We start from the raw sequence: 26,594 nt of genomic DNA on the forward strand, positions 1-26,594 counted from the left end.
ACATATACTTTTTATTATAAAACTGGAGGGCACAGACGTACCCAACAGCTAACAGCAGTAATGACAGTTTCAGGTCACGGGTTGTAGTTGTTTTATGGCGATTTAGCAAACAATTTGTCTACTCTAGTCTGTGTTACTTCAATTCTTAAAGCATCCATAACAATAATAGAAAAATTACTATAAATCTTCTAAAACATAGTACATGAGTATTATAAGCTCTTTATTTTTATCTACAAATCTGATGAAGGACACCAAAATACATATTTTAACTGACATAACAAAAGTCCTCCTACTATGTAGGTTTAAACGGGCATCTGAGAGAAGTTGGATAAGAGTTCCAGGTGCAATGACTGCAGGGATGAAAATGTTTTTCTTTTTTTCTATTTAGTCTCCTAATTAGCGACATGGCATTGCTTCTTAAAATACAAAGCTCTCCCTCGGGAGGATCTCACCAACTTTGATGAGACAAAAGTGTTTGCCACAGCACAAATAATTCAGACATTATCCTTACTAAAATTCTGCTATATTAAAAAACGGGGCACAACAAGGAAGTTCACAATATTGGACTTTTAAATAAGTGAAAAAGAATATGATTACAACATGGGATGAAAAAATAATGGACATAGCTGCTTAATGAGGATAAAATACATAATAGTCAGTACTGATTCATTAAAACATGATTTAGTTATGTTTTGAACTCTTGGAATTTGCAACATTGTGAGCATTTTCAGGTAATCCAATACTGAAATAATGAATCTCGTTGACAGGCCAGCTTCAGCTGCCAAAGGAAATGAAAACATGTCATCTGCTGAAATCCAATTCCACACGTCATCATTGATTGTTTTTCTTCACATCATTGTTTTTCTATGTAATGTTGGTTCATGTAACATTGGGTACATTTTGATACACCATCTATGAACTTTTCCCATTAATCTAATCACATGATTCTTTTTTTATTTGTGGTTAAGCAGCTTGTTGGAGCAGAACACAATTTTGCTGCCGACATTCTATAGCGCGGAGTGCGAAAAGTGGTCGGTGGCAGGTTGCTTTTTCTTAGTTGGGTACGGAGCGACAAGGACCCTCCTCCTCCTCCTCCTCCTCATGCAAATTCCATGTAAATGAGTTTCTTGATGACCATGGGTTTGCCGTAAATGTTTTTATCTAACTTTATTGAGGATCTGGCACAACACAGCGTCTTAAATTAAGTGCTATATGTCTTAATGTGAGGCTCTAGAAAAGGACACAAAGGTATTCTGTATTAGCTCATAAAGCCTGAAACGGGTCATTTGGCCAATGTTTTGATAACCGACGGTAGCCACTCCTGTGTTTCCCCATCATTATAACAGGGGTGCGACACCCCGGACCTGGATGAAGTCTGGAAATAAAAAAAACAGCGAACAGAGAGCGCAGAGAGCAGCACACTGACTACTGCCCTCCAGTCTGGCCAAACCGTTCGCCAAACCCTACCCCCGATGAAATTGTAAACCTGGGGAAACACAGCAGTCTACCTAATTAATGGGAACAACGTGTGTGTACGTCCTCTGAACTCATGTCATTAAGCCGTCACTGGAAAATTGTTTCTCCTTTTACTTGTTTAAGTTATATACCATGCACAGTGGATACATGTGTCCCTCTGTGGTTTTAGAGTTGCCTCTCTGAATATCGCCATGCTGCCATCATCCGAACCCGGCAGGTCCCTAAATCTGAAGGCACCTTCCCATCATGACGGAACCTGCCACCGACCACTTTTTGCACTCGGTGTCACTCCCGAAATCATCTCCCTGGACCTTCTAACTGTCGTCCAGTCCTGTGGCCCGGCTTGCATAGCTGTAGCTCAGACTACAATAATGAGTACTGGTAGATCGTCATACAGAGAAGGAGCCAAGCGGAACACTTTACAGAGTCACACATACAGTCAGACGCGTACACAAGCAAAGTTGGAATCACGCTAATGGTGCCATGGCTGTGAGAAATGAGCTTAATACACTTTTGGAGCATAGTTAACATAAACATGTCCATTTTAATGCTGGTAGTCCTTTTTACTGTGAGGGCGATTTCCCAGTACATGGTCCACTTCTGAGGCAATGCCTGCTGTCATTTTTGGAATTACCTGCACGGTGCACAACACGGAGAAACAGATTAATGCTATTGACTGGACCAAATACTACTCGTTATTCAGTATAATTTAGGCTCAGGAAATACATTTATACCTGAATGGCTCCCAGGTTCTCTGTCAGCTGGATTGGATTGGAGGATCCCAGCAGCACTGAGCTTACTCCCTCGTTCCTCAGACACCAGGCTAAAGATCGGAGGAGTATTTTTTACAGCTGTTAATTTAGTATCAAGGTATCAGACAGTACGAAGAGAAACAAGGATTTGGTTGTGAACGATTCCTTCTTTGTTTATTCCCACAGGAACGGGAAGTAGGGGTGTGAGGATGTCCTTACCTATGGCCAGCTGCGGCAAAGTACATCCGAGCTTCTCCGCAATATAAGTCAGTTCCTTTAGCTTGGCTTGTTGTTTCCTCCCATCCTCACTCAGTATTTTCTCCCTCAACCATTGGTATGGCTGGAGGAGCGGAACAAAAATAAGGATTATTTTTCATAGCCGGGCAGCAATAGTGTGAACCACATTATGTTTAATGGCTAGTGCACCGAAGAAATCTAAGCTTTACCTTCATTGAGGCCCTGGAGGACTCAGGGACGCCATTCTCGTATTTCCCGGTGATGATTCCACAGGCCAAAGGTGACCACGATACCACACCCACACCTGAGATAGAAGAAGAGCCACTGAGCAACAGGCTACACAACCTATTGCAGCCATAAATCTATTCACAAAAGCTTGACATCAGAAAGTATATACATACCTATCTTATGATACAGCTCTGGCAGCTGAGTTTCCACTTTCTCCCTCTGGAAGAAGTGATACTCTGCCTGCTCACACACTGGTGGAATTAGATTAAACTGTCTCGCCACAGAATATGCTTCCTAATTAAATATGAAGAGGCAATAAAAAAGGAACAGCAAAATGTTAATTAGACATCCAACCTCCCCATTCTGGAAGATATCTGACTTTGTATTGGGAATTCAAAAAGAAAACTAAAAAGTAATTTCAACATATTGGCAGCTTTAAATAAAACCAGGTTTGTTTGTCTTTTGTAAATGTTTTTATTTCCTAATCTGGCTTGCTAAAATATGAAACGTCTCCATCGCTCACCATGATCTCCATTGCAGACCACCGGGATGTCCCCCAGTACATGGACATCCCCTGGTTGATCACATGAGTCATCGACCTCACTATCTCTGTTAAAAAAGCAAAAACAGTGGATATCTCAACAATCTTTTATATACCGGTAAGCTGTAGAAAATAAAACATTTTAAAACATTATTCATTTTACTCTACTTTTTACCATTTTTGCATTATATACAACATTGGTAGATTCAATTGATATTGTTTTCAAAAAATAATATAGTTCTCATAAAAGTAGACTACAAGAAATCTAGAAAAGCCTTGATGTAAAACTGGAACCTTGAGGACTGCAAACACAAAGATGCTGCTTGAAAGGTCCCTCCTCATGAGAAGGGCCTCGGTCCTTTTAAACTCATGTATAAGCAGAAATTCTTTGCAGGGATTGCACAGCTTCACATGGCCAAAGGGGTGCAATGAGAAGACAGCCGACCTTGGCAGAATGTTGTTTGTGCAGTTAAAAAAAATCCAAGTTACAGTGTTCGGGGCCATCAGCTACAGTGGCCTTTGGTGGTCTCTGTAAGTTATTTGAGCCGGGGTAGGTTATGGTGGGTGGAATAGTGGACAACTAATATATATATATATATATATATATATATATATATATATATATATATTTATACATATTTAATGAGAACTGCTGTAATGTTCTTTCTCTAAGGGGCCTTTAACCACGGTCATCTCACATCCCAGGAGAGGATACAGTTATTAATTTTGAATGCGCATATTGTGTGCTGTGCACAAACTGTCCAATTACTGAAGAAAACAACAATGAGATGAAAAAGTAATTCATGTGATTACTTATGTCTTTAATTGCGTGCTTTGTCTGCCGTTGTACTTAGAATGCATTAATGAAACATCTGCTTTATTAAAGCGGTGGGTGTAAAATGTGAAGAGGAGAGACTGAGAATGAGGATGAAGACCAGAGTGTCATTTAAAAAAAAAAAAGAGTGATCTCTTTTGCCCAGCAGATCTTTCTGTGGACCAAACTCAGTAAAAGACAGAAAGCAAGTGTGTGTTTGTGGCGGCGTGGGTGAAGCAAGTGGGAGGGTGGAGAGTGGCGGGATAACGGCGCATCTGCTCCTCGAGGGAGGGAGTGAGGGACTTTGAGCAATGCAAGGACGAGGGGAACACTGCAAACCAAGTTGGTAAAGCTCACAGCTGCATTCAGTTCATAAGAGTTTGTGAGAACTTGAGTAATCCACCTCTTTGACCGGTTTATCCGAATCAACCAACGTGCAACCCACTTGCCATTCCCAACACAAATTGTCTCTTTTTCCGAGGCGGCAGTGAGTCATCGTCTACAACAGCAGATGCTCACACGCTGAGCAGAGTGCTGAGGTGAGATAACCCGCGATCACCATCAACACCCCACTCACATGAACCCACTGCGCGTGTTGGATGATGTGGGGGAAGTTGTGGTTACGAGAAACATGGAGTGTATTAGTATGCTCCTTTATGTGTGAGATCGGTGGAGAATTAGGACATGAAGATCCCTGCCACTCCAGCAGCCAGTTAGCTTGGTTGCTATTCACTATTTATTGGGACAAACATGCAAGTCTTGTGTTGTATGGTAAAGATAACAAAACAACCACGTCGTTGAGTAACTAAGGCTACAATTAAAGCTGTAAAGAGAATCATGTTTTGGATCATATATTGTTTGATATTGTTAAAATGAGAGAACATTTCACAAATTCATTCCATTTGAGTGTTGAATAAAAATTTACCAAAAACTTTGAGACTCATCTCACAAGCAGCACTGTCGTGAGTCAGTCATTTGGTCAAGTTCAACCAGCAGGTATCACATTGCCCTCCCGCCGAGTGAAGACAGGAGAGTGGAATAAATTGTTGTCCATATTTGTACATTAGTACATATTTAGCTCTAATAAAGCTAATATTTACGGGGCGGCGATCAATACGTCACACCACAGGAGCTTAGCTTGGCTCTATAATGGTGGGAAAGAAGGTTTTGAATGATGAGCTCAAAGGAAGATAAGTATTGAGGTTGAGCTGAGTGGGTGAAAAGATTTTTCATGCTGAGGGGATGTCCTGGCACTTGAAGGAAAGCCAAAGCCATCCAGTCAGGGTGACTCAGTGGCTTAGGGCTTGTGTTTAGTATGCTGTGGCAGTAGCATTTCATTTGTTCTTGGCCGGAAGGCCTTCAACAAAGTCTATTTATTGATGCCATGTCTGATCTTTCCCTCCGCATGTAAATCCCATTCTCTGTGTCTGCAGCATTTTCTTATTAAGTTGAGTGAAAGGATACAATTTGCTGCATAGGGCTCTGTCAAATAAAATATGTGGATGACTGACTGGAAACCAAGATTGGACTGAGATTGAGACATTCATTCATTCTGCAGGCCAATGGTATGCCGATTAAAACAATGAGCCAACAATGGCACTGATGCTCCTCCTGCAGGCACGTATGTGCTACAATGGGAAAACTTTGCAAACTACAGCATCAGGTCACATGTCAGATGAAACTTATTTGCATTCTCATCTCTATAAGGGATAGTAAAATGACGTGGGTGAGTTCAATCCAGGAAAGAAAGGTGGACGTTAGATGTTCACAAAAATAGTTGGGCGTGAGGGACTGGATGTTAACCAAAAGTCAAGAGCAAGTAGGGGGATGAGGAAGAGTTACACAACAAATGGGATGGCTGGACGGTACAAGTTAGTGGTGATGGTAACAAAGCCAGACTATGCAGCCATGACATCACGTTTTTTGTCCCCAAGGGGACACGCATTGTCTCACACAAAGTCGGAAGAAGTTAAAGTCACGAGAACAACGTACAAAAACAATTTCCACCCGAATGCGTGCAAACACACACACACAGACACACACACACACACCTGTTAGTAATCTTAACATTCTTGGTTTATTGGGGAAGTGGTTTTTTTTGCCCTTCAATGATATTAATCCTTTTTTTAAAGTTTTCCGGAAAATTCATATTTTAGCACAATTACTTTTGAATAATCTCCCAGAGAAGCCGTTGAGGAAGTCTTTACGTGTGCAATCTACATGCACTCCCTACTCTCTTCCTCTCGTTAGAAGTGGCTGACCCAACACAAAGTGATTTATGACTCGGCCCTGCTCCATTGTAATGAAGTATGAAAAAGAGGTGGACAATCTTTTACAAGGATTAATGGAATAACTATGTACCACAGCTGCTCAAAGCAAAACAGCCCATCAGTCTTTTTCTTTGTCAGAGTTTTTATACACTAATGTGCAATTTTGATTATCCTGACGGACTCTCGATCAACGAATCCATCATTCACGGTTAGTTGTCAATGGTGAATTGACTTTATCTGCAGAGACTGGTAACTAGAATGTTTGACGGAGGTGGCTGCTGGGTGTGCTGCTGGTCCAACGTACAACCAGTGACAGCAAAGGCCCGGCAAGAATAAGTGTGACGGATTGACCTTCCACTGTCAGCTGGCTCACAGGGGATGAAGCACTGGGGGCTAAGCAGAAGGACTGGGAAATGTTTTTGAGAGACCAGTGGGACTCCATCCTTTCAGCCGAATATAACCTGTGGGTGAGCGTTCGGACTGAATAAAAAACTGTGATGTGATCTGTGATGGCCGCCTTATGAAGGAGAGATAATAGAGAACGCACCAGGAAGTGTCTAAATTAAATGATTGGCCTCCGTATGTGTGTGAAAGACAGTACTTGCAGATTGAAGAAATGGTGCGCACAGTAGGGCTTGTGTCTAGTGAGACCAGCCCAAAAATACACCATGTTCCCCCTGGGGAGGAGGGGGGGAGGGGGGGGCATAATCCTGCTTCTGATGTACCAGGAAGGCTGGGAGGGTGTGTAGCTCAGAGACTCTGTGGAAACTAGTGACCCCCCAGAGATAGAAGGGGAAAGAGAGGTAGATTGTCACAATACTTACAATACACACACACACACACACACACATAAACGGCCACAAAGACCCCTTTGGTCAAAGGCAAAGGTCACCAGTCCAGCAAGGCCAGCAGCCTGTATTTCTCCCCATCTCATGTTACGGGACAGCATGCATTGTCCCGACCACCCCCCTGGAGTCCAAACAACAACTACTCACCCTCCATGGGAGTGTTGCTGTCTGGCCGGTTTGCAAAGACCACATCCACATACTCAAGCTGCATCCTCTGGAGAGAACTCCTTAAACCTGAAATGAGAGGAGAGAAGAGCTTGAGAAGGATGGATGCATGTCCAAGAAAGACAAAAAAATAGTCCAGCTGAGAATAGATGTGGCATCAACTACAGTGTTCACACAACATTAAATATTTTTAATTTCCAAAAGTATCATTTGACACCCTTACAAATAAGCCCTGAGAATCACATTCCACTAATGAATACTCTCAAATGAGAGTTCTAAGCAGGGTTTTTTACATTTAATGTCACATGTAATGATTTTTGCTGTTTCAAAAAAATTGTGATGGCTCCCAACTGAGAGCAACAATATACAAAAACAGAAACATTTCTTCAAGAGTGCTAGTTTAATCTTTATATTTAAACCAAAGCATCCGATGAAGGAACAAAAAATGTGGGGAAGATCCTGGGGGACTTAAAGTCAACGTGATCGTAAACATGGCAAAGTGACAGTTGACCAAATGTGACTCAAGGCCTGCCAGCTGCATCTGGCCTCGGCCGTCTTTCAATCCAGCCCGCAAACGAATCTTATTTGTCATAGTCTGTTTAACTAGCTGGGGCCATGGTTATGGGATTACGAGTCTCAAAAAGAGATCATGTAGGGTTTATTAATGTAAAGATCAGTTCACACAGCCATCTCTTGGCAAGAATATGTATACAAAAAATGCCCTGCATCTAAGCAAACTTGAATCCTCATTATGTATATAAACGATATTTTGACGGATGGTGGAGGAACCAAAAAACCTAAAGCTAAGAGGATGACAGGAAAGACGAGGGTGATAATAGAAAAGGTCTTGCTCATTTTTTCCCCTCGCGCTCAGGCATTTTCTGGAAGTGAAACGCTGTTCGCCAAGGAGAGGATAAGAGATGGCAACAACCTATTGTGTGCAGATCAGTCCCCATTCACACACAGAGAAGACCAGATGAAAGAAGAAAAGTGAACAGGGGAGACTGTCACAAAGAAGGACAGCAGCATGGAACCAGACACTTGTGCGCTCTGGAGGATGTGAGTTTGCGTAGCAGATTAGTGCCGCAGGCTTCATTGTTGCCAGCTAATCCCAGTTGAGAGTTTTGCTCTCCTTACTGCCGTTTCAAACCTTTTCCTCAGTCCTCTGTCATATGCTCTCACCGCAATCCCAGAAACACCCTCCAGCCAACAGGGATCCTGATGAGAGCCTGCACCGTCATGGCTAACGCTGTCTGCTGTCTCGTGGATTAGCTGGAATTTCCTCGCTGTGAGGGAAGTCTATTTTTGGAGCTCAGAAAAAAAATGTTGCGACGTTGTAAGCTATTTGATGGCCATCTGCAATGAATAATACATTCTATTATGGGCCCTACAAAAGTCTCTTGGATGATGGTGTCCCCGGAAGTTTAACCCAGACTATTTGTTGCCCTGAGGTGACATGTGCCATACCTGTGTTGGTAGATACACTGCACCTCTCTCTATCATGTGGGCCGGCTATGGCTAATTGACGGTGCCGCCTTTCCTTCCGCTTTCTCATCTTTACCTTTCTGAAGTGTATTTTCCCTTCTCCTGTTTGGGGCGGGGGGGGGGGGGGGGGGAGGTTGCAGAGGCTGCAGTGAATGATAATAACTTGGGAGGGAGCTGAGTCACTGCAGCGGGTGCATTGCGCCGCTGACCGAATGGCGAGTGGTTAGTGGGGTGGAATGTTATTATCGGCTCAAACAACGCCATAACGCCTCTGGAGGAGGAGAGGAGTGTTACTAGATACGCTGAAGCATATTAACTCCTTAATAGGAACCCGTTAAAGTGATTACAACTAAAAATACACTATTGAAATTGGGCTTTGTTCACAGGAGGAGACACAAAATGGGAAGAATATAGTGGGAAATAAGAAAAAAGAAGTCAGTGACAGGGTGAGGTGAAGGGCAAAGCAGCGGAGAGGAAATCGACTTGTTACCTTCAATGATGTGTTTTCTGTTGAGGCCTCTCTCCGTCTCGGCTCTGCAGCAGGAGGGAAAGCATGTCAGCACGCACACGCATGCATTCACACATTCCTGCACATAGACACAACTCTCATGAATTGAAGCAGATCATTAAACAAGCAAAGCAAGAGCCTGCATAACAAACAAATCACTGAGGAGAAATACACCCACTCGACACTGAGCAGTGTGCCCACAGCTATCGAACAAACAGGGATGGTTGTCTTGTCCTGATCACCAGTGATTGGCCAGTCAGTGATGCGAAGGTACAGAAATATATTAGGGCAAAAACTGGACACTATGGAAAATATAGTTTGCTTAAATATGTTTTTTATTACAATTTCAACTTTATACTTCCATCAGAAATGTTATTCTACATCACTACATTACTACATCTACAGTATCCATCTAATGTATAGTTAGTACGTTTTTAAATGCCCAATCGCTGATATCAGGTAAGATAACACAAAGCTAAACCTTCACTAATGTGTAGTATTTATAGCATGGTAATTTGGATGTGGCACAATGAGGGTGTCATGGTTTGGCTTCGCTTCCTGTTTTAGTTTGAAGTTTCATGTCTCTTGTGGTCCTGGGTTAACTTCACTTCCTGCCTTGTCTTGTGATTGCGTGATTGTCTCCACCTGTGTCCAATCACCTGCACCTCCCTTGTGTATTTAAGCCCTGTGTGCCTGTTGTCCCCTGTCGCGTCATTGTCTATACGTCAGTCGTCGTTGGAGCACGTCTTGTCCTGGGTGAGAATAAAGAGCACTTTTGATTAGAAACTCTGCGCCTGAGTCCTCACTACATCCTGCCCCAGCCCGACTGTGACAGAATGACGCGACCCAAGGAGGACTCAGCAGAGTTTTGGAGCGGTCAGGGCCCCGACTATTTGGACGTGGGAAGTCCATTCTGGCAGCGCAAGACGGACGTTGTTCTCGGGCCCAGAGGCTACCGAGAGATGTGCCTCGAGATTCGAGACCTCCTCAACCCGAGGAAAGGGAGCCTGGGGGGGGAGGAGACCTCGAACCCCCCAGTCCCGGCTCCTGTCCCGGCCCCCAGAGTCTCGCCTCCACCCGTTCCGGAACCCAGAGCCTCGCCTCCGCCTGTCCCGGCCCCCAGAGTCTCGTCTCCGCCCGTCCCGGCCCCCAGACGCCCGTCAGCGCCCGTTCCTGCGCCGAGACGCCCGTCAGCGCCCGTTCCTGCGCCAAGACGCCCGTCAGCGCCCGTTCCTGCGCCGAGACGCCCGTCAGCGCCCGTTCCTGCGCCGAGACGCCCGTCAGCGCCCGTTCCTGCGCCGAGACGCCCGTCAGCGCCCGTTCCTGCGCCGAGACGCCCGTCAGCGCCCGTCCCTGCGCCGAGACGCCCGTCAGCGCCCGTCCCTGCCCCGAGACGCCCGTCAGCGCCCGTCCCGGCCCCGAGACGCCCGTCAGCGCCCGTCCCGGCCCCGAGACGCCCGTCAGCGCCCGTCCCGGCCCCGAGACGCCCGTCAGCGCCCGTCCCGGCCCCGAGACGCCCGTCAGCGCCCGTCCCGGCCCCGAGACGCCCGTCAGCGCCCGTCCCGGCCCCGAGACGCCCGTCAGCGCCCGTCCCGGCCCCGAGACGCCCGTCAGCGCCCGTCCCGGCCCCGAGACGCCCGTCAGCGCCCGTCCCGGCCCCGAGACGCCCGTCAGCGCCCGTCCCGGCCCCGAGACGCCCGTCAGCGCCCGTCCCGGCCCCGAGAACCCCGTCAGCGCCCGTCCCGGCCCCGAGAACCCCGTCAGCGCCCGTCCCTGCCCCGAGAACCCCGTCAGCGCCCGTCCCTGCCCCGAGAACCCCGTCAGCGCCCGTCCCTGCCCCGAGAACCCCGTCAGCGCCCGTCCCTGCCCCGAGAACCCCGTCAGCGCCCGTTCCTGCCCCGAGAACCCCGTCAGCGCCCGTTCCTGCCCCGAGAACCCCGTCAGCGCCCGTTCCTGCCCCGAGAACCACGCCCCCGGTCCCGGCCCCGCGGCGCCTGACCATGACCCCCCCTTCCCACCCTCTGGGGACCGTCTGGAATCCGGTCCTTGGAGGGGGATTGGGGTCAGGGCTCAGCCCGGTGATCCTCGCCACGACGACGCCGCAGCCGCACAGCTCGGCGCCCCCCGCCACGACGACGCCGGAGCCGCACAGCTCGGCGCCCCCCGCCACGACGACGCCGGAGCCGCACCGCCCGGCGCCCCCCGCCACGACGACGCCGGAGCCGCACCGCCCGGCGCCCCCCGCCACGACGACGACGACGCCGGAGCCGCACCGCCCGGCGCCCCCCGCCACGACGACGACGACGCCGGAGCCGCACCGCCCGGCGCCCCCCGCCACGACGACGACGACGCCGGAGCCGCACCGCCCGGCGCCCCCCGCCACGACGACGCCGGAGCCGCACCGCCCGGCGCCCCCCGAGACCCTGAAGCCCGGTCGCCGTAGCGGCCGGCCCCCCGAGACCCTGAAGCCCGGTCGCCGTAGCGGCCGGCCCCCCGAGACCCTGAAGCCCGGTCGCCGTAGCGGCCGGCCCCCCGAGACCCTGAAGCCCGGTCGCCGTAGCGGCCGGCCCCCCGAGACCCTGAAGTCTGGGCGCCGGGGCATCCCGGCCGGAGGGACCCGACCCCGTGCCGCCGACCCTTGGGGTCCCCTGGGCGGCCGGGGGTTGTTGGGTTCCCCGCCCTCCCTCCCTTGTCTGTTTTTCTAGGTTCCACCCTCCTTTAGGACCGTCTGGAATCCGGTCCTTAAGGGGGGGGTTCTGTCACGGTTTGGCTTCGCTTCCTGTTTTAGTTTGAAGTTTCATGTCTCTTGTGGTCCTGGGTTAACTTCACTTCCTGCCTTGTCTTGTGATTGCGTGATTGTCTCCACCTGTGTCCAATCACCTGCACCTCCCTTGTGTATTTAAGCCCTGTGTGCCTGTTGTCCCCTGTCGCGTCATTGTCTATACGTCAGTCGTCGTTGGAGCACGTCTTGTCCTGGGTGAGAATAAAGAGCACTTTTGATTAGAAACTCTGCGCCTGAGTCCTCACTACATCCTGCCCCAGCCCGACTGTGACAGAGGGCCTTGGTGATTTAGTTTGACGACGTAAAACTTTTGATCAAGTAGATTTTTTTAATTTAGGACACTATCTGGACGGTTGAAGCACATTTATTTCAACGCTTTCATTACTTCGGTGGCTATTTTGAGGCTGTATGTGTCTCCTTATAGATATGCACAAATATCTGGGTTGGTACCTGCTCATGTCATGTTCATTACTTACATTATCCGGTCACTGTCTTTGTCCCTATGACGTGTAGCGCTGAGCTTGTAATGCACAGTGGAAGCTTTTAACCTAAACAGTAACATTGTGAAGCTATAAAACTAAAAAGGCTACAACTCTCCAAAACTGCGCTTCAGTGATTTGTCAGTCATTTTCACATTTTCCCCTTGCATGGATTCGTCTTTCTTATTTGATTCCTTTCTTTTCTTTTCTTACTTTTGTCTTGTCTTTGCTTCATTTCACACTCCTTTTTTTCTGGTGGCCTCCTTTCTGCTGTGTTTCTAAATGCTATGAACACACACAAAAAATTCTGTCCCTCCTCCACTTTATCCTGTTTTCTTATCTTTGGTGCAAACGGGTAGCCTATCATATCGCTCAGTAGGACGTTAAGTCATTGTCATGTAAATCCATACGGTGTGGGGAGAGATTTTTTTTCCCTTGACATAGTCTAAGGGAATGAGTTTAAATTACATTTTCACAACGTAAGCCCTACTCGACTCATCTAGATTAGACACTGAAAGGAGAAGCAGAAAAGGAAAGTTGATGTTCTTATGTTGCTTTTACTTCCCCCAGTTTGAGCCTGAAGACCTCTAATAGTAGAGAGAATGTTACTAATGCGGACTGAGAGCCGAATACTTCGGCACGTCTCCTGGCATTTTGGCAAGAAATATGAGGAAAAGTACGTAGAGAATCAACACCGCACTGAGAAAATCCCAACATCTGAGTAAGAAAAGGCACATGCTGGACGCCATTCACACGATGACATGCACGCACACTTACTTCCCCCCCCAGTAAAGCTTTGTGGTGATCACCAAGCTAGATCTCCTGAGGGAAAACAGACAGACACATCAAAGGGTCATAAGAAGGACTTTCAAAGCTGTTGTCAAAGAGACAAATGTTGCATGTGCACGTGGACATGCAAGGTTTCTGCAGTGATCCTTTAGCTTTTTAGTATGAATGATAATTAACTGAAACGGATGCAGGGTTGAGGTTACTAAAGTCAAGTCTTATGACCGCAGTGTGGCAGTGCAGAGTATACAAGTATGAAAGTGATATTCTCTGTTGTTCAGGTAGAAGCTAATGCTCACCAGCAGAGGACAACATTTATGTTCTTGCATTGGTGCATTTAAATGAGGCTATTTTAGTGAATTAAAAGTTAAGATATTTGGCACCTTCAAAGACTTCAATTTGCGATGTACAATACCTGAAAGCAGATGTACACAAATATATTAAGCCCAAGTATCTTCCTCACAAACGCCATTAGGCCAAAATTGTTGGGCTGTTTTTCATGATTTGGGGCTGTGTCCTCCATTACAATAAAGGGAAACTTAAATAAGAGCATGACGTGGTTCCCAACCAGGGTTTAGTGGGTCGGTCCACCACTTTGGCTCCGGATTGAAACATCTCAACTATTGTACAAAATCCATTTGGACATTAAAATATCTTTAAAAATATTGGACAGCTGGATATTATCTGCTACAACATTGATGCCCTGACCTTCATAAATAGCCATCATCAAGGTCCTTCTCTCACATGAAATGACAATGCATGAATAAATGTTTTTCCGTGTTTCTTTGGGATACATTGGACTGCTGAGCCTGACCTCTCAAATTCTCTTGCAGCCGATTAGGAGAGCATCCATGCAGCCGCAAAGAAGTGCATGCAATTTTGTAATAAGATGAAAATATGTACAGTAAGTACAGATTTTGTTGGCTTGTCCACCCACTCTAGGCATGTTGTCTATACACACATTCATAATCGGAAAACCTATTCACGGAACAATGTTAGAATCTTAAGAAACTTGACTTCACCTCCAGCACTTTTTCTTGATGATGTTTCCCAGGATTATCTCTGCTCTGCGAAGAAAAAGATACAAAAGAGGTTCATGAGATTATGTGTCATGCTGCATTTTGTCTAGGAGCATGTAAGCGTGACTGCTATCTGCCAAACATCTACAGCATGAATACCCGATTAAAAATGGGCAGGATAAGAAGAGGGGAAGGAAAAACGCCCGCATTAAATAAATGTATTACCCACAATCTTGAAACTAATATTCATCCCCATCTGCCTACAGCGAGACAATGTCCAGACCTATAAACTTCGATCTAGCCGTGAATATTATGTGGAGCCTCCGCTGATGAATAAGATCATGTAGATCACTGTAGCGCCCAGCAATCTTTCATTTCTGTACATCATATTCCTGGTCCGGGGCCAAAGGGTGTTAACCCCTTGAGTTCTTTGGGATCAAAGGCTTGAAAAGGCCATAAGAAATCTGAGACAACTCACTTCCCGCCAGAGTAGACTTCTGCCGTGTCGAACAGGTTGACTCCGCTCTCATAGGCAATGGTCATCAGCTGCTCTGCCACCTGATTCGGAAGAGAAGGATTTCCCTTTAGGGAAATTCAGCGTGGTATATTGTACAACTATAAACATTAGCCCAAATTACACTTGGAAAAGGATGAGCTAAAGAAACTGCCAGACGAAGCTGAAGGAGAGTAAATCCCTTCCACTGGGATGCAAATAACCAGGAAGTCTGCAGCTGCTCTTAGTTTAAAGTTGTTTACCACTTAATATATTTCCCAGACTATTCTGACCTAGTTTCTAGGCCTGCAGTTTTTTTCAGAGCCACATGGGAAGGCCAATTTAGTCAGGTTGACTTTATCTCTCTCAACTTGGCTCCATTTTTGTTTGTTTGTTTTCCTGCGTGTGCCAGGCAGTGATGAGCTGATGAATTCACTGGCTTTCCCCCCCTCAAGCCCCGATCGAGGCACTGGAAGCGGTCTTCCACTAAATCTGCAACAGGGAGCAATAAGACCTGAACGCTTGGACGTGGTCGAGCCGACAGGAACTTAACAGACTGCTGTGATGCAGACGTTGGTAATGGATGATGACGAACTGAAATCCTCCCATGGAGGCTACAGAATTGATGCTGTACTCTGTTACAAGGGCTCACTAGCTGTGACAATGGAATGATGGATTTGACGTTAAGTCTTACCTCATCGGAGATTTGACCTCCAAACGTTACCCATGTGCCTGTTGAAGAAAACATCAAAGTCAACGTTTTGGAATAAAATAAAAATATGCGAGAATTTTTACATGTGAAAACATACTCTAAATCATTTACGTTAAGCATTAATTATCATTTTGCATTGACGTGAAAAAATGGCCCGCACTAAAACCATGAGAGCCAAATGTCAGAGTTGAGTGTTAAAGTATGAGATCATTTTTCTTGGGAGTTCCTTGCGACTTTACTACATCCAGATTCTTAAAAGAAGAGAACAACACAGCATACTCACTTTAGGTGTTTTATGTTTGTTCCTATGAGTGTTCTTGCAGGGGCATGCATAATGCTTACGCGTTTAAGTACATTTGCTTTCCTTTGGGTTGGTGCAAAATGACTGACAGCGCCTGTCTTATGTTTAAAGCTAAGAGAGGCTTTTTTTTAGTTGTAGCAGGTTTGAATCTCATTAAAGATTCATGAATCAAGATCATCTGTTGCCTTTTCTGTCGCCCCCTTCCCACAAGCTAAATAACTACACAATGAATCAGTCCTATCAATATGAATGTGTTTGCATTCCGGCGTCCATTGAATATATGTGATGATTGTTTAGTGGAACTAGAGCTATTGATTAAAAGGGAAACTATTAACACTCTGCCAACGACTTTGTGTTGTTTATCACAAGTCCCATAAATATAAAAGACACATGTGGATTGAACAGGGTCAAATAATCGAATGCAATTAAAACATCGCCTTTTTAGGTGTTTTTTTCACTGGCTCTATATTATCTCTAAACAATCCCCCCCCCCCCCCCGCCTCACACACACACACATACACACACGAGTTGAGTTTGCACTTGAATGCTTATGCTCTTGCTAATTAAATAAACTCACCAAGTCCCAGACAGGAGACACGCAACCCAGATTTCCCCAGGTTCCTATGAAGAAACAAAAGAAATTGCTGATTGGGCTCAAGTTGTCAGCATTAAAATGTGATTGCATTATATGTGCTGCTATATTTTACTCTGGGCGCAGACATATTTTATGCTTTAACAAAACATCATCATAACTCTAGAGACTGAAATGAGACGACAGTCTGCTATGTGCCTGTAGATAACAAACTGACTGTCATCTCGTCTCAAACTGCAGTATGTAGGGCATTAATAATAACCATCTAGCTTATCACATTTTACCTTTTCCTTTATATCACCTGCAACCATGAACCGGATTAGGTGGATTACAGGAGGGATGTCAGTTGATTTGTTCCATCAATATGAATCCCACCTTCTCTGAAAGCAAGTTTGTGGCCCTCCAAAGACCCCTGAAAACTATATATGACTCAAACAAATCCTCAAATTGTTGCTGCCCTGCAGGGCTTGTTGCACTACTTTTGAAGTGTTGCTGTTGGTTTCAGTTGCCCCTTAATTCCCTTGTTTAATCGCCCTCTTCTGTTACTCAGAACCTTTGACATCCTACAGCAGCACGGAGCAAGTCAGACGTTGTTTTTGTCTAAACCCCCCCAAGATGTAACCATGCTCCCTCTCGACCTTTGAGGTCGCAGCTTGTCACCATCCCTCGAGACAACTATTTCCTCGTCACTTAGGCAGATCGTTTACATCCAGCAGCTGCCATGAAGCAATGGAACACAAACTAAAGAAATAGAAGACAAAATAAAGTATTATTTGTTTCACAATACGTGCCCCATCGTGTCTCACTAAGAGGGGAACTTATGTGTTTGATGACTTAACACCAGCGATATCAGCAAGAGCCGATAGCTCTCCGCCCGGGCCCCAACAGAGTGATGTGTGTGGCGCGCAGGTGAAAGGTGCTTCACAGACCTGCGAAGGCAGCCGCCGGAAGCAAAACGCTGTGAAATTGAGAATCATCCATTTGACCGAATCGCCGAGACCACCTCAACACGCTCAGCCATGATCACGACCAAACACATTTCATCTTGCGAGGAGACTTGGTCCAAATACGTGTTTCCCAGAAACACCCTCCCCTTTTGCTACGAGGATTGTGTCTGCTTGGTTTGGCCTTTTCGTGCCCGACAAGTAATGTTAATGGGGAAGCGTCAAGTCATCGTGTCAGTAGAGGAAAATGAATGACTTGTGTGTTTACATATCAATTTTTGGAACACTTATGGATCCTTTGATGCATTGTGTATTCAAGCAATAAAGGACAACAGATTGCTCTGCAGCCTTCCTGTCTCTGGCACGGTGGAGTTTGGATAATGTATCCTCTCCGTCTCTCTGATGTATTATCCAGCGGGAGCTCAGGTCCATGAGAGTGTGGGGGAGGGGGGTAAACTGTAGGTTAGAAGTGTGATGCTGACTGAATAAGTGTTGGCTCTCTCCTGGTGTTATTGAGGGCAAAACGCACGGATGATTGGGAATGTTTACAGCTGTGTCCATGGCTCGCCCCGCTGGGTAAAGAATTTACTTATGCCTGAAATAGTTTCTAAATTGAACACATCAATGGGTCCTCATTGATACCGCTGACATGATTACGGTGACACGTTCATGCACGTTACATAAACAAGCTTGCAAGAATGTTCTATTTCAAAGTAGGTCTGGTTGTCCTCGGAAAATTGCTAACTTTGTTTCTGGAGATCCTCCATGAGCTGTGTTTACAGTGTTTGCGTGATGTTTTAAATGCATCCAAGATGCCTTAATGATAGCAGAAGAACGAGGCTGACGTTCAGCTGGCGGAAAAGCGCCCTCGCTGCTGTATTCTTGTTCTGAGGGAAGCAACAGCGTCGGCCATACCTGATTATTAACCACACAGCCGGGCGCAGCACATTAATAGATCGGTTCAGGTCTGGTAATTGGATCCCAGCACAGGCACATTGCTACATAGGATAATAATTCAGGGGATTAGAGCATTGTCATCAGCGAAAATGAACAAGTTGGTGGTAAAGAGAAAATGGCTGCTTATATGAATGTGTGGGCTCAAAATGGGGCTGCAGAGGCACAGGTTCTTTACATATTATATTTTAGATGGTAAGATAAACAAACTAAAGGAAAGGAAAAAACATCTCCACACAAAACTGCACACAAACAACTTTGCAAGCCAGTGAGTGTGGCTTGGTCATCATCCTCATGCTTGGATGATGCCCAAAAGAAGCCTTGAAGTAAAATGACAAATGAGTCACTTAAAGACGCCCCCTCACACAGACCTGTCACCGCTCATGAGCATCCTGCGAGCTGCTGCTGTACGCAGACACTTCCTTTCCAGGGGACACCCAGTTGAATGAAATAAAAATAATGGCAACATCTGGAATTATTTATTGTGACTAATCCCACACAATGGGGGGAGGGGGGGGGGGGGGGGGGCGGTATTTTTCTTCCCAGGAAAACACCAAGGTTGAGTTATTGGAATTCCTCAAAATCAATGCTTGTCAGCTACCCCTTTGGTCAAGGTTGTGAGTGAACAGACACATCTCCTCAATCGCAGGGGATCAATGCAGATTTAAAAAAGACACTCGAGTCAAACTTGATCGGTGGAGGGATTAGACAACGCCCATCTTCTCGGTTCCCATGCCGCTTTAAAAAAAAAAGGATTCAGCACAGGGTTGAAAGGCAGGTCACATGCTAAATATATCAAAGCCAGGGCCTGTGTGGGCGGAAAGAAAGTAGGAAAGTGAAATAAAGCACTTTAGGGGGAAAATAATGAATGTATTAAGTAGGAGTGAAAGGCTCCCGTTTAGTTACTGGGGAAAACAAAACCTCTGATGAGGTCTGCGGGCCTCATGGTTGAATCCTCACCAACGACATGGAGATAATGGACGGAGACGAGAAGGAGACAGAGCGCTGTGATAGAGAGACAGAATAGAAGAGACTCGAGCAGCAGACAGAAGCTCGCATAGTTTACAAGACCAAGCCCCGAGTCTAAATGGATCAAACGCCCTCTACGGATAATGCATTCTATTTGACACCGAATGGGGAATAGGAAATGACATCCAGCTCCCTACAGGGCCCTGCACAATGTGCATGTTTGTACGCCGTGTGTGTGTGTGTGTGTGTGTGTGTGTGTGTGTGTGTGTGCAGTAAGAGTCTGGACATGACTTTCTGCTTTGTTGGACCACACGGCCAAAGTCAACTTTTGTCATCCTCATGCACAGACCATCGTATGCATTCACACATTGTTATTTTTACTGTGCCGTAGAAAGGGATTGAAAACACATTTTCCAAACCGATCTAACGAACATCACAGAATAACAGTGTCTTTCAGCAGAGACGCATGGTTGAAGCTAGTGTGGCCTGTGGGTTGATTCTCTATTGGAAAATGTGTGGGCAGATCTGAAGTGGTTGATTCAGAACATTGTGGAGAGCTCAGCAATGTAGGAGAAAAAAACAAATCATGTCATGGTAACTGGAAAACCTTCATACAGTGGTGATAGAAAGTATGTCATAGTGTCTTTTTAGGGTTTTGTTCTGTTGACCTGCATGCATTAAAAGGAAGAAACATCCAAACTGAAACATCTTAAACTGCACTGTCAACTCATCTTAGAAATGTACACAGATGGGTTAAATAGTTGCTTTATAGGGTTTATCTTAATAACAATTGTGAGATCACCCAATTAATAACGAGTATCGATTCAGTGTTATCATCCCGAACTTCTGATGAGCTCAAAGCATTTATTCAAGCAGAATTGTTGTTTCTCAGGTGACATCTGAGAAACTTACAATGCTGACAAACAGAGACGAGAATAAAAGATGGTTTGCAGTTTACAGTAAATGTATTCTATCAGTACTCCTGCCTGTAAACAAAGGCCACTTTGCCAAAAGCTTACATCTTAATTGCTATTATAAAACCACTAGGCTCTTGGAAAACCATTTCAGTTGTGTCCTTTTAATTAAAATGCTAAATCCATGCAAAATGTCATGGCTGTTTGTTCTGGGAGTCTGGGTGGATTTTATCCTTGGGGGCTGGTTTGGTCTTTATAAGCTCCACTCTAGAGGGCTCCTGTTGTGCAACACTCAGACTCATATTATTAGAACTACACATCACAGAAGAACGGTGGTGACATGAATTGAAGTGAATGATTTTGGAACCTAAAATGCATTTATATGCATGTATTTTCATGTGACTGGGCAAAAAGAACTCTGCAGACACGCACAAAGTCATGCAAACACACCCGCATGTATGCACACAGGCACCTCTGCGTGCACACACAGACCCAAAGTTCACATTCCACTTCAAAAACACAAACACAAGGCCATGGATAACGACAACAAAGCCAATTAGTATTTGTGGTCCATCTTGACAAGAGCGACAGCAGCAGGATCGCTGTTTTTCCTTCTGTGTGAACGGACAGACGAAGGGTTGCATCAGCCCTCAAAATACAGCTGTTACCAACTGCTGTCCCACAAGCTTCCACACACCTTTGTTAAACGAAAAACCTGAATTTGTTGCTGACTTCATGCTAAATATATACAAATAGTGTGCAGTGTGTTCCCTGCCAATCTATTGAACGGAAGTAATTGGCTGAGTTGATTAAAGTCCCCGACATACAACAGCAATAAAGTACTTTCCATTTGACAATGATGTTCTGCATATTATCAGTCATTTCTTGTTCATCTGAAGCAGAAAAAAACCCATCCTCTGCTATTAGTGATTTAAATGTCATTTTAAAATAAATTATAACATAATATTTATAAAAAAATGAATTATATTTTAAAATATTAAAATGAAATCCAATGAAATGAAATCCCAAGAGTGGGATACCTTGAAAAGACCAGTAGAGCCCACTTACACCACAAAATAGACTATCTGAATAGAGTATCATTTTAGGTGTAGTTTTTGTTCACTAGAATGCATCAAAATGTCCGAGGGAAATTGCATAATGAAAAGTTATGCAAATTCTGTGAGCACACGCAAACACACACACACACACACACACACACACACCAAAAGTGCATTACTCACGCTGTCAACACACAGATGTGTGCACAGCTCAGGGAGTCTCTGCCGGCCACTGATAAGCCTGCGTCTAAAGGCGCCGACAGAGGCGATGTTTGCATGGCGACCTGCAGCGCAGCTCTGAACCGACCGAGGGGAATCTCGCCTGAACCTCCTGGACTGTCAGAGGGCCTTCTGCTGCCCAATGACCGTTGTGAACTTGAATTGGGGGGCTTCCTACCAGGAACCAGAAACCATCTGCAGAGCGACAGTGAAGCGAGTAACAACGTGTAATGTTTTGTTACATCACACATTTTGGACGATATCGTTTTTGGGGGATTTGTACACTATTCTAAAAGTAAGAAAAAGTCCAACAGCATTGAAAAGGTTTCACTCAAAGAAGAACACCCACACAATATTTGGCAACACCATATATCACCATGACAACCAAAATGCAGCGGATGGTGTTATTCTTAGTTTGTGCTCGCTCGCTGTGAGCACTGCATCTCCTGATCCAACTTGCTACGCCGACCGATTCTCACATTGCGGAGCCTCAACGCCATAAGTATACTGCACATGCATGCACCGACGCATGTAATGCAATGTGCAAATGCCTACGCTCACAAACGCACACACTCTTTGCAAAAAAAGTGTTTTTCATATTGTTGTCACACAGAAAAAAATGTTAAATAGATTGTGCGACATGTATTTAAATGTAGACTCTTTCCCAAACAATGACATTTTAACCAGCTATGAGCCAGTTGTTTGGAAGAAAAGAGGAGACAGAGATACAGTTTCAGGAAGAGCCAGACAAACAGGAAGCAGAGTGGGAACGTTACAAATTAGAGATTACATCCAACATTTGCTATCTATGGTGAAATTAGGGGATTTTCTGAGGGTTTATAGGAATCTTTACAGCTAATATCCTAACTGAGAAAGCTATTAGAAGAAGCAAACCACAACAAGCACATTTTAGAGGCCATGCACTTGACATCAGTCAGCAAGGCAACATATCAAAATATTTTCCGCAGTGAGGAAATTAAAAGCATCAGTGAAACAAGCATGTAGGTTGATTTGTTGGTTGAATTTATGACTTTAAAAATCAAAAATTACAGCTGTAAAACAAATCATCTTGTTTAATAGAAGAAAATAAAAGTAAAAACAATATAGTCAGCCAGCGTGTTTGGTGCTTGGGAACAGATTGAGGTTGGCTCTTTTAATGTTGTTATGGAAACGAGCTGAGATTGTGTGACGAGCAGACATTTTACACATTTAGCCGCCCTGCATCCAATCTGCTATGATTCCGCTAATTGCCTCTTTTCTGTGAGCTGACCCGCGTGCCCCAATTTTCTCTTTCAGTCACTTTCAATTCAGCTTTTTTTGGTTCTGTCATCCATTTCTTCTTTTTAACTCCATCCCTTCCCCTCCTCCCCTCTTTCTTCCCCTCTCAGTCTCTCTGCGCGCCTCTCTCTGGACACCGTAGGCGAGGATGTCACCTTTTTTCAGTGTGAGCTGAAAGCTACCAACGTTTTCCTCTTGGTTACGAGCACACTCACTGAGATATGAATGCATTGTTTCATTTTGTTTCCGCTCACAACAACACACACTTTACGGCCAGTTATAGGGCCACTTATACTACTGTGGTATCAAACTAGGTCATGAAAGACCTTGAGGATGAAACTCAGTTAGGTGATATATTGTAGATGCAAAGAATGCGCTTCATCATCAAGTCAGTTGCACATTTCATTGTTTGTTTATTTGGTTATTTTATTGTTAATATTTCTAATCCTCTTGCACATTCAGTGCAAAACAGATCGTTTCACTCTTGCTACTCACGCAGGTAATATCTTGTCCCTAAAGCATCACCATGTAGTTACGTTTTCTCATCCCGATCCTTGCTCTCCATATTGTACTGCAGCATCACCTATGCTCCCAAATTTGCAACAACCTTCCCTCTCTTTGTAAACAGATTCATGTCAGTACAGTCAGCTGAAAAACACTATTTTGGTCCGCTTCTTTGTGAAAATTGTAAGTTTGTGTTTTTCTCTTATCTGTAGATGTTGAAGGCAAAACACTCCGCGGTTATTATGGCTCAAATCTGCTTTTCATAAAGTAAGTATGGTGAAGCGTTGTGAGAAGGGGTTTTCTTGGTTTTCACTGGTGCTTTCATGTATGGAATGATATTTTTATCCAGGCATATAGATATATGCAGGAAAGGTGTAATTTGTGCAATGAACCCTTATAAAAAAGCTTTGAGACAGCCTTTTAGTGCGCTTGCAGAAACATATTTTCTATATTTTTATCATTATGTCTTCATAAACTTGAAAGCAATTCAATAAAACTCCAAACAAAGGGCACTGTTACGGTCTCAGATACTATTTAGTTGTAACACTGTAAAATGTGATATAATCATGAAATGCCAAAAAATCTGCTTCACGGAAAATGATCTTGATACAAACACACACCCGAACACACACCCGAACACACACCATCCCACTCATCACCTGTCATTTCTCATATCTTCATCGTCTCCATTAAGGCTCTTTTAATTTCTCTAGTCTCCCTTCTCACCTTCAGGTATCTCGTTTTTCCACCACTTCTTGCATATCATGTATTCATAGTCACTTTATATATTTTGTTCTCTCAAATTCATATATTTATTTTTTTGTTGCACTGGGCAGGCTAATTTAAAATATATGGGACACACTCCCCCCCCCCCCCCGTTCTCCCCCTTTGGGCTACGTACCGGTACTTCATGCCGGTGAGCTTGGCGGTGGACTCCTTGAGGTTGTGGTGGTAGCGGTGGGTGAAGGAGCCCAGGCTGCGAGCTATCAGGGCCACGGTGCGGAAGCGGGCCCGGGCCTGGCTGGCTGTGTTGGTGCCGGCGGCGTTCTGCTTGCTGTGCTCGCCGTTACGCGGAGCCTTCAGCCCGTGGTCCGTACACGCGAAGGACACCTGCATGGCTGTTGGCAAAGGCTGCTGCGAGCTGCTCCCGAGACAAACGAGGATCTGTACGTGTCCTCAGAGCGCTTAACAACCGTGTTGGTTTCCCCCCGTGGGGCTTAGGCTTTGTCCTTGTTGGTCTTATGTGGAGTTGGAAGTCTGGGGTCCATGCCAGCCTGCCTGCCTGCTGCCGCTGAATCTCATTCGGAAATCCCAGGTCTCAGTTTCTTGTAGGAGAAGAACCTCGAGACTGAGTTGAAGCAGAGATCCTTCGTCGGTCTTACTCCACCTGAATATATGAGAGAGCATGGAGATAGAGGGAGAGGGATGGAGGAGGAGAGGCACGGAATGAGTTGCTACCAGAGTCACCCAATTGAGAAGGGCACATGTGTGACAGCGTGTGTGTTGCAAAGGGTAAGAGGGGTGACGGTAAAAGGAGTGAGGAGATGAGGAAAATGCTGTGTTTTAACTGTGAAAGAAGGGAAAAACCTCTGTGCATGGTCTTTCCCAGTGCTGCTTTCTCCTCTTTTCCCTCTTCTGCTAATACCTCTAATCTGCTTTGACGCGGCCATACGACGAATGAGAGCAATCCTGCCCTAGTTTCTTTCTTGCCAATTTTATTTTTCTCTTTCTGACTCCACCATGTTCTAAGTTCCTAACCAAATCCAATCCCAACTCCACTTTTCTTTTCCAACTCAAATGTGTGTGTCTTGCTCATTCCTGACAGTAATCTCTTTCTGATCACAAAACCTCTTTCTCACTCTGCTTTCATCAGGTTGGGAGGATTTTTTGGGCAGCCAGGAGTTGTGGATGTCCTCCAACCTCAACTAAGCCTGTCAGTCAAACACTTGAAGTTAGGAGCATAACGCCGGACAACACAAAACATGCATGGCATCTAAAACTCTCTCTGACTCCCGGCTCACATCTTACAAATAAGATCATGCTTAAACAGAAAAGTAACGCCTAGAAATTAACACTCATCTTTTCTTGCACACAAATAGATTTGCTTCCACTTACGACACACACACAGTTAAAGCTTCGATCATTGAACTGTCCTTACACACAGTGGGTGGTCTCTGAGAAACACAGAAGAGGTTCTTGGTTGACGTGTGTCCTCCTGCAACAATGAGAGGAATGAAGCGTTGCTACAGAGCGAGCAGAGAGACCTGGCACAGATCCGCGTCCCAACAAAAAACGGCGGCAGCAGCAGCGTCTCCAGCAGCTGTCCTCAGCCTCGTCTCCAAAGTCCCCCGAGCAAGTAACACTGGTTTTATGGTGCCCGGCTTTGCAGCGGGAACGCTCTGCTTGATAAAGACACCCTGGAATGGTGAGAGACAAGTGGAGAGGAGGAGGAGGCGGAGGAGGAGGAGGTAGGGGAGAGAGCAGGATGCATGGCACCTCACTTCAGGGAGAAGAGGACAGATGCAGTGAGGAGGCGAGTAGCAGCGCTGTGTGGAGAGAGAGAGAGAGAGAGAGAGAGAGAGAGAGAGAGAGAGAGAGAGAGAGAGAGAGAGAGAGAGAGAGAGAGAGAGAGAGCCATGCGCTGAATGAGGGAGAGACACCGTGTTCAGGCTCTGACTGACTGGCTGGCTGATAGAAATGCGTGTTTTTTTTCAACAGAGAAGAGAGAGAGAGAGAGAGAGAGAGAGAGAGAGAGGAATAATAATAGGATAATATTGTGAATGGAATTTCAGTGCGTGCGGTTGTGTGAGGGTTCCTTCACTTCAGCAGAATGTTGAATATTGGTTGATTCCAGTAACCTCCATGTCAATGTCACAGCTACACTTCACCCACGTGGTGAGGACTTTACTTTTTTTCCGTGCATGGCCCCTTTATACGCGCAGTGACATTTACAAATCATGTGCTAAGCACTCACTGCCAATCGGAGACCCCTCTACAAAGGGCAGAACAGCAGTTCATGTTTTGTGCTGGAAGACATTAAACGCCATAGTTCATTAGAGTCTCAGCAAAGAAGCCAGGGACACGGACACAGACGTCTCTGAGCAGATGTCAAGAGGCACTCTGAAATAAACGTAAACGAGTGTTCAGTCGGCACAGCGTCTTACTTTCCTCCCCCACTGAGCAGTAATGTGACAATGCAGGATTTCATGGCTCATTATACAACCACAAACCTCGGTGTCACGAGGGGACCCTGGACGGAGACTCGG

General features: G+C 45.5%; 1 protein-coding gene across 2 annotated transcripts; it reads right to left on the reverse strand.

Annotated features, from left to right (window-relative positions):
• Nucleotides 1-552: 552 nt before the first annotated feature.
• Nucleotides 553-25,905, reverse strand: kcnab1b (potassium voltage-gated channel subfamily A regulatory beta subunit 1b). 2 transcript variants are annotated; one of them, XM_037458147.2, is made up of 15 exons: nucleotides 25,487-25,905; nucleotides 24,230-24,715; nucleotides 16,474-16,517; nucleotides 15,578-15,615; nucleotides 14,869-14,948; nucleotides 14,394-14,438; nucleotides 13,363-13,407; nucleotides 9,307-9,350; nucleotides 7,314-7,400; nucleotides 3,217-3,302; nucleotides 2,867-2,987; nucleotides 2,675-2,769; nucleotides 2,448-2,568; nucleotides 2,211-2,299; nucleotides 553-2,110 (listed from the first exon to the last, which is right to left on the reverse strand). In XM_037458147.2, exons 2-15 carry the CDS (start codon nucleotides 24,442-24,444, stop codon nucleotides 2,021-2,023), a joined length of 1,200 nt encoding a protein of 399 aa, XP_037314044.1. In that variant the 5' UTR covers nucleotides 24,445-24,715; nucleotides 25,487-25,905; the 3' UTR covers nucleotides 553-2,020. The 2 variants fall into 2 exon arrangements, with proteins under 2 accessions (XP_037314044.1, XP_037314045.1); XM_037458148.2 differs by lacking the exon at nucleotides 25,487-25,905 and adding an exon at nucleotides 24,916-25,152.
• Between the last annotated feature and the right edge of the window lie 689 nt (nucleotides 25,906-26,594).

Source organism: Pungitius pungitius, chromosome 15, assembly GCF_949316345.1.
Source record: "Pungitius pungitius chromosome 15, fPunPun2.1, whole genome shotgun sequence".
Lineage (NCBI taxonomy): Eukaryota > Metazoa > Chordata > Actinopteri > Perciformes > Gasterosteidae > Pungitius > Pungitius pungitius.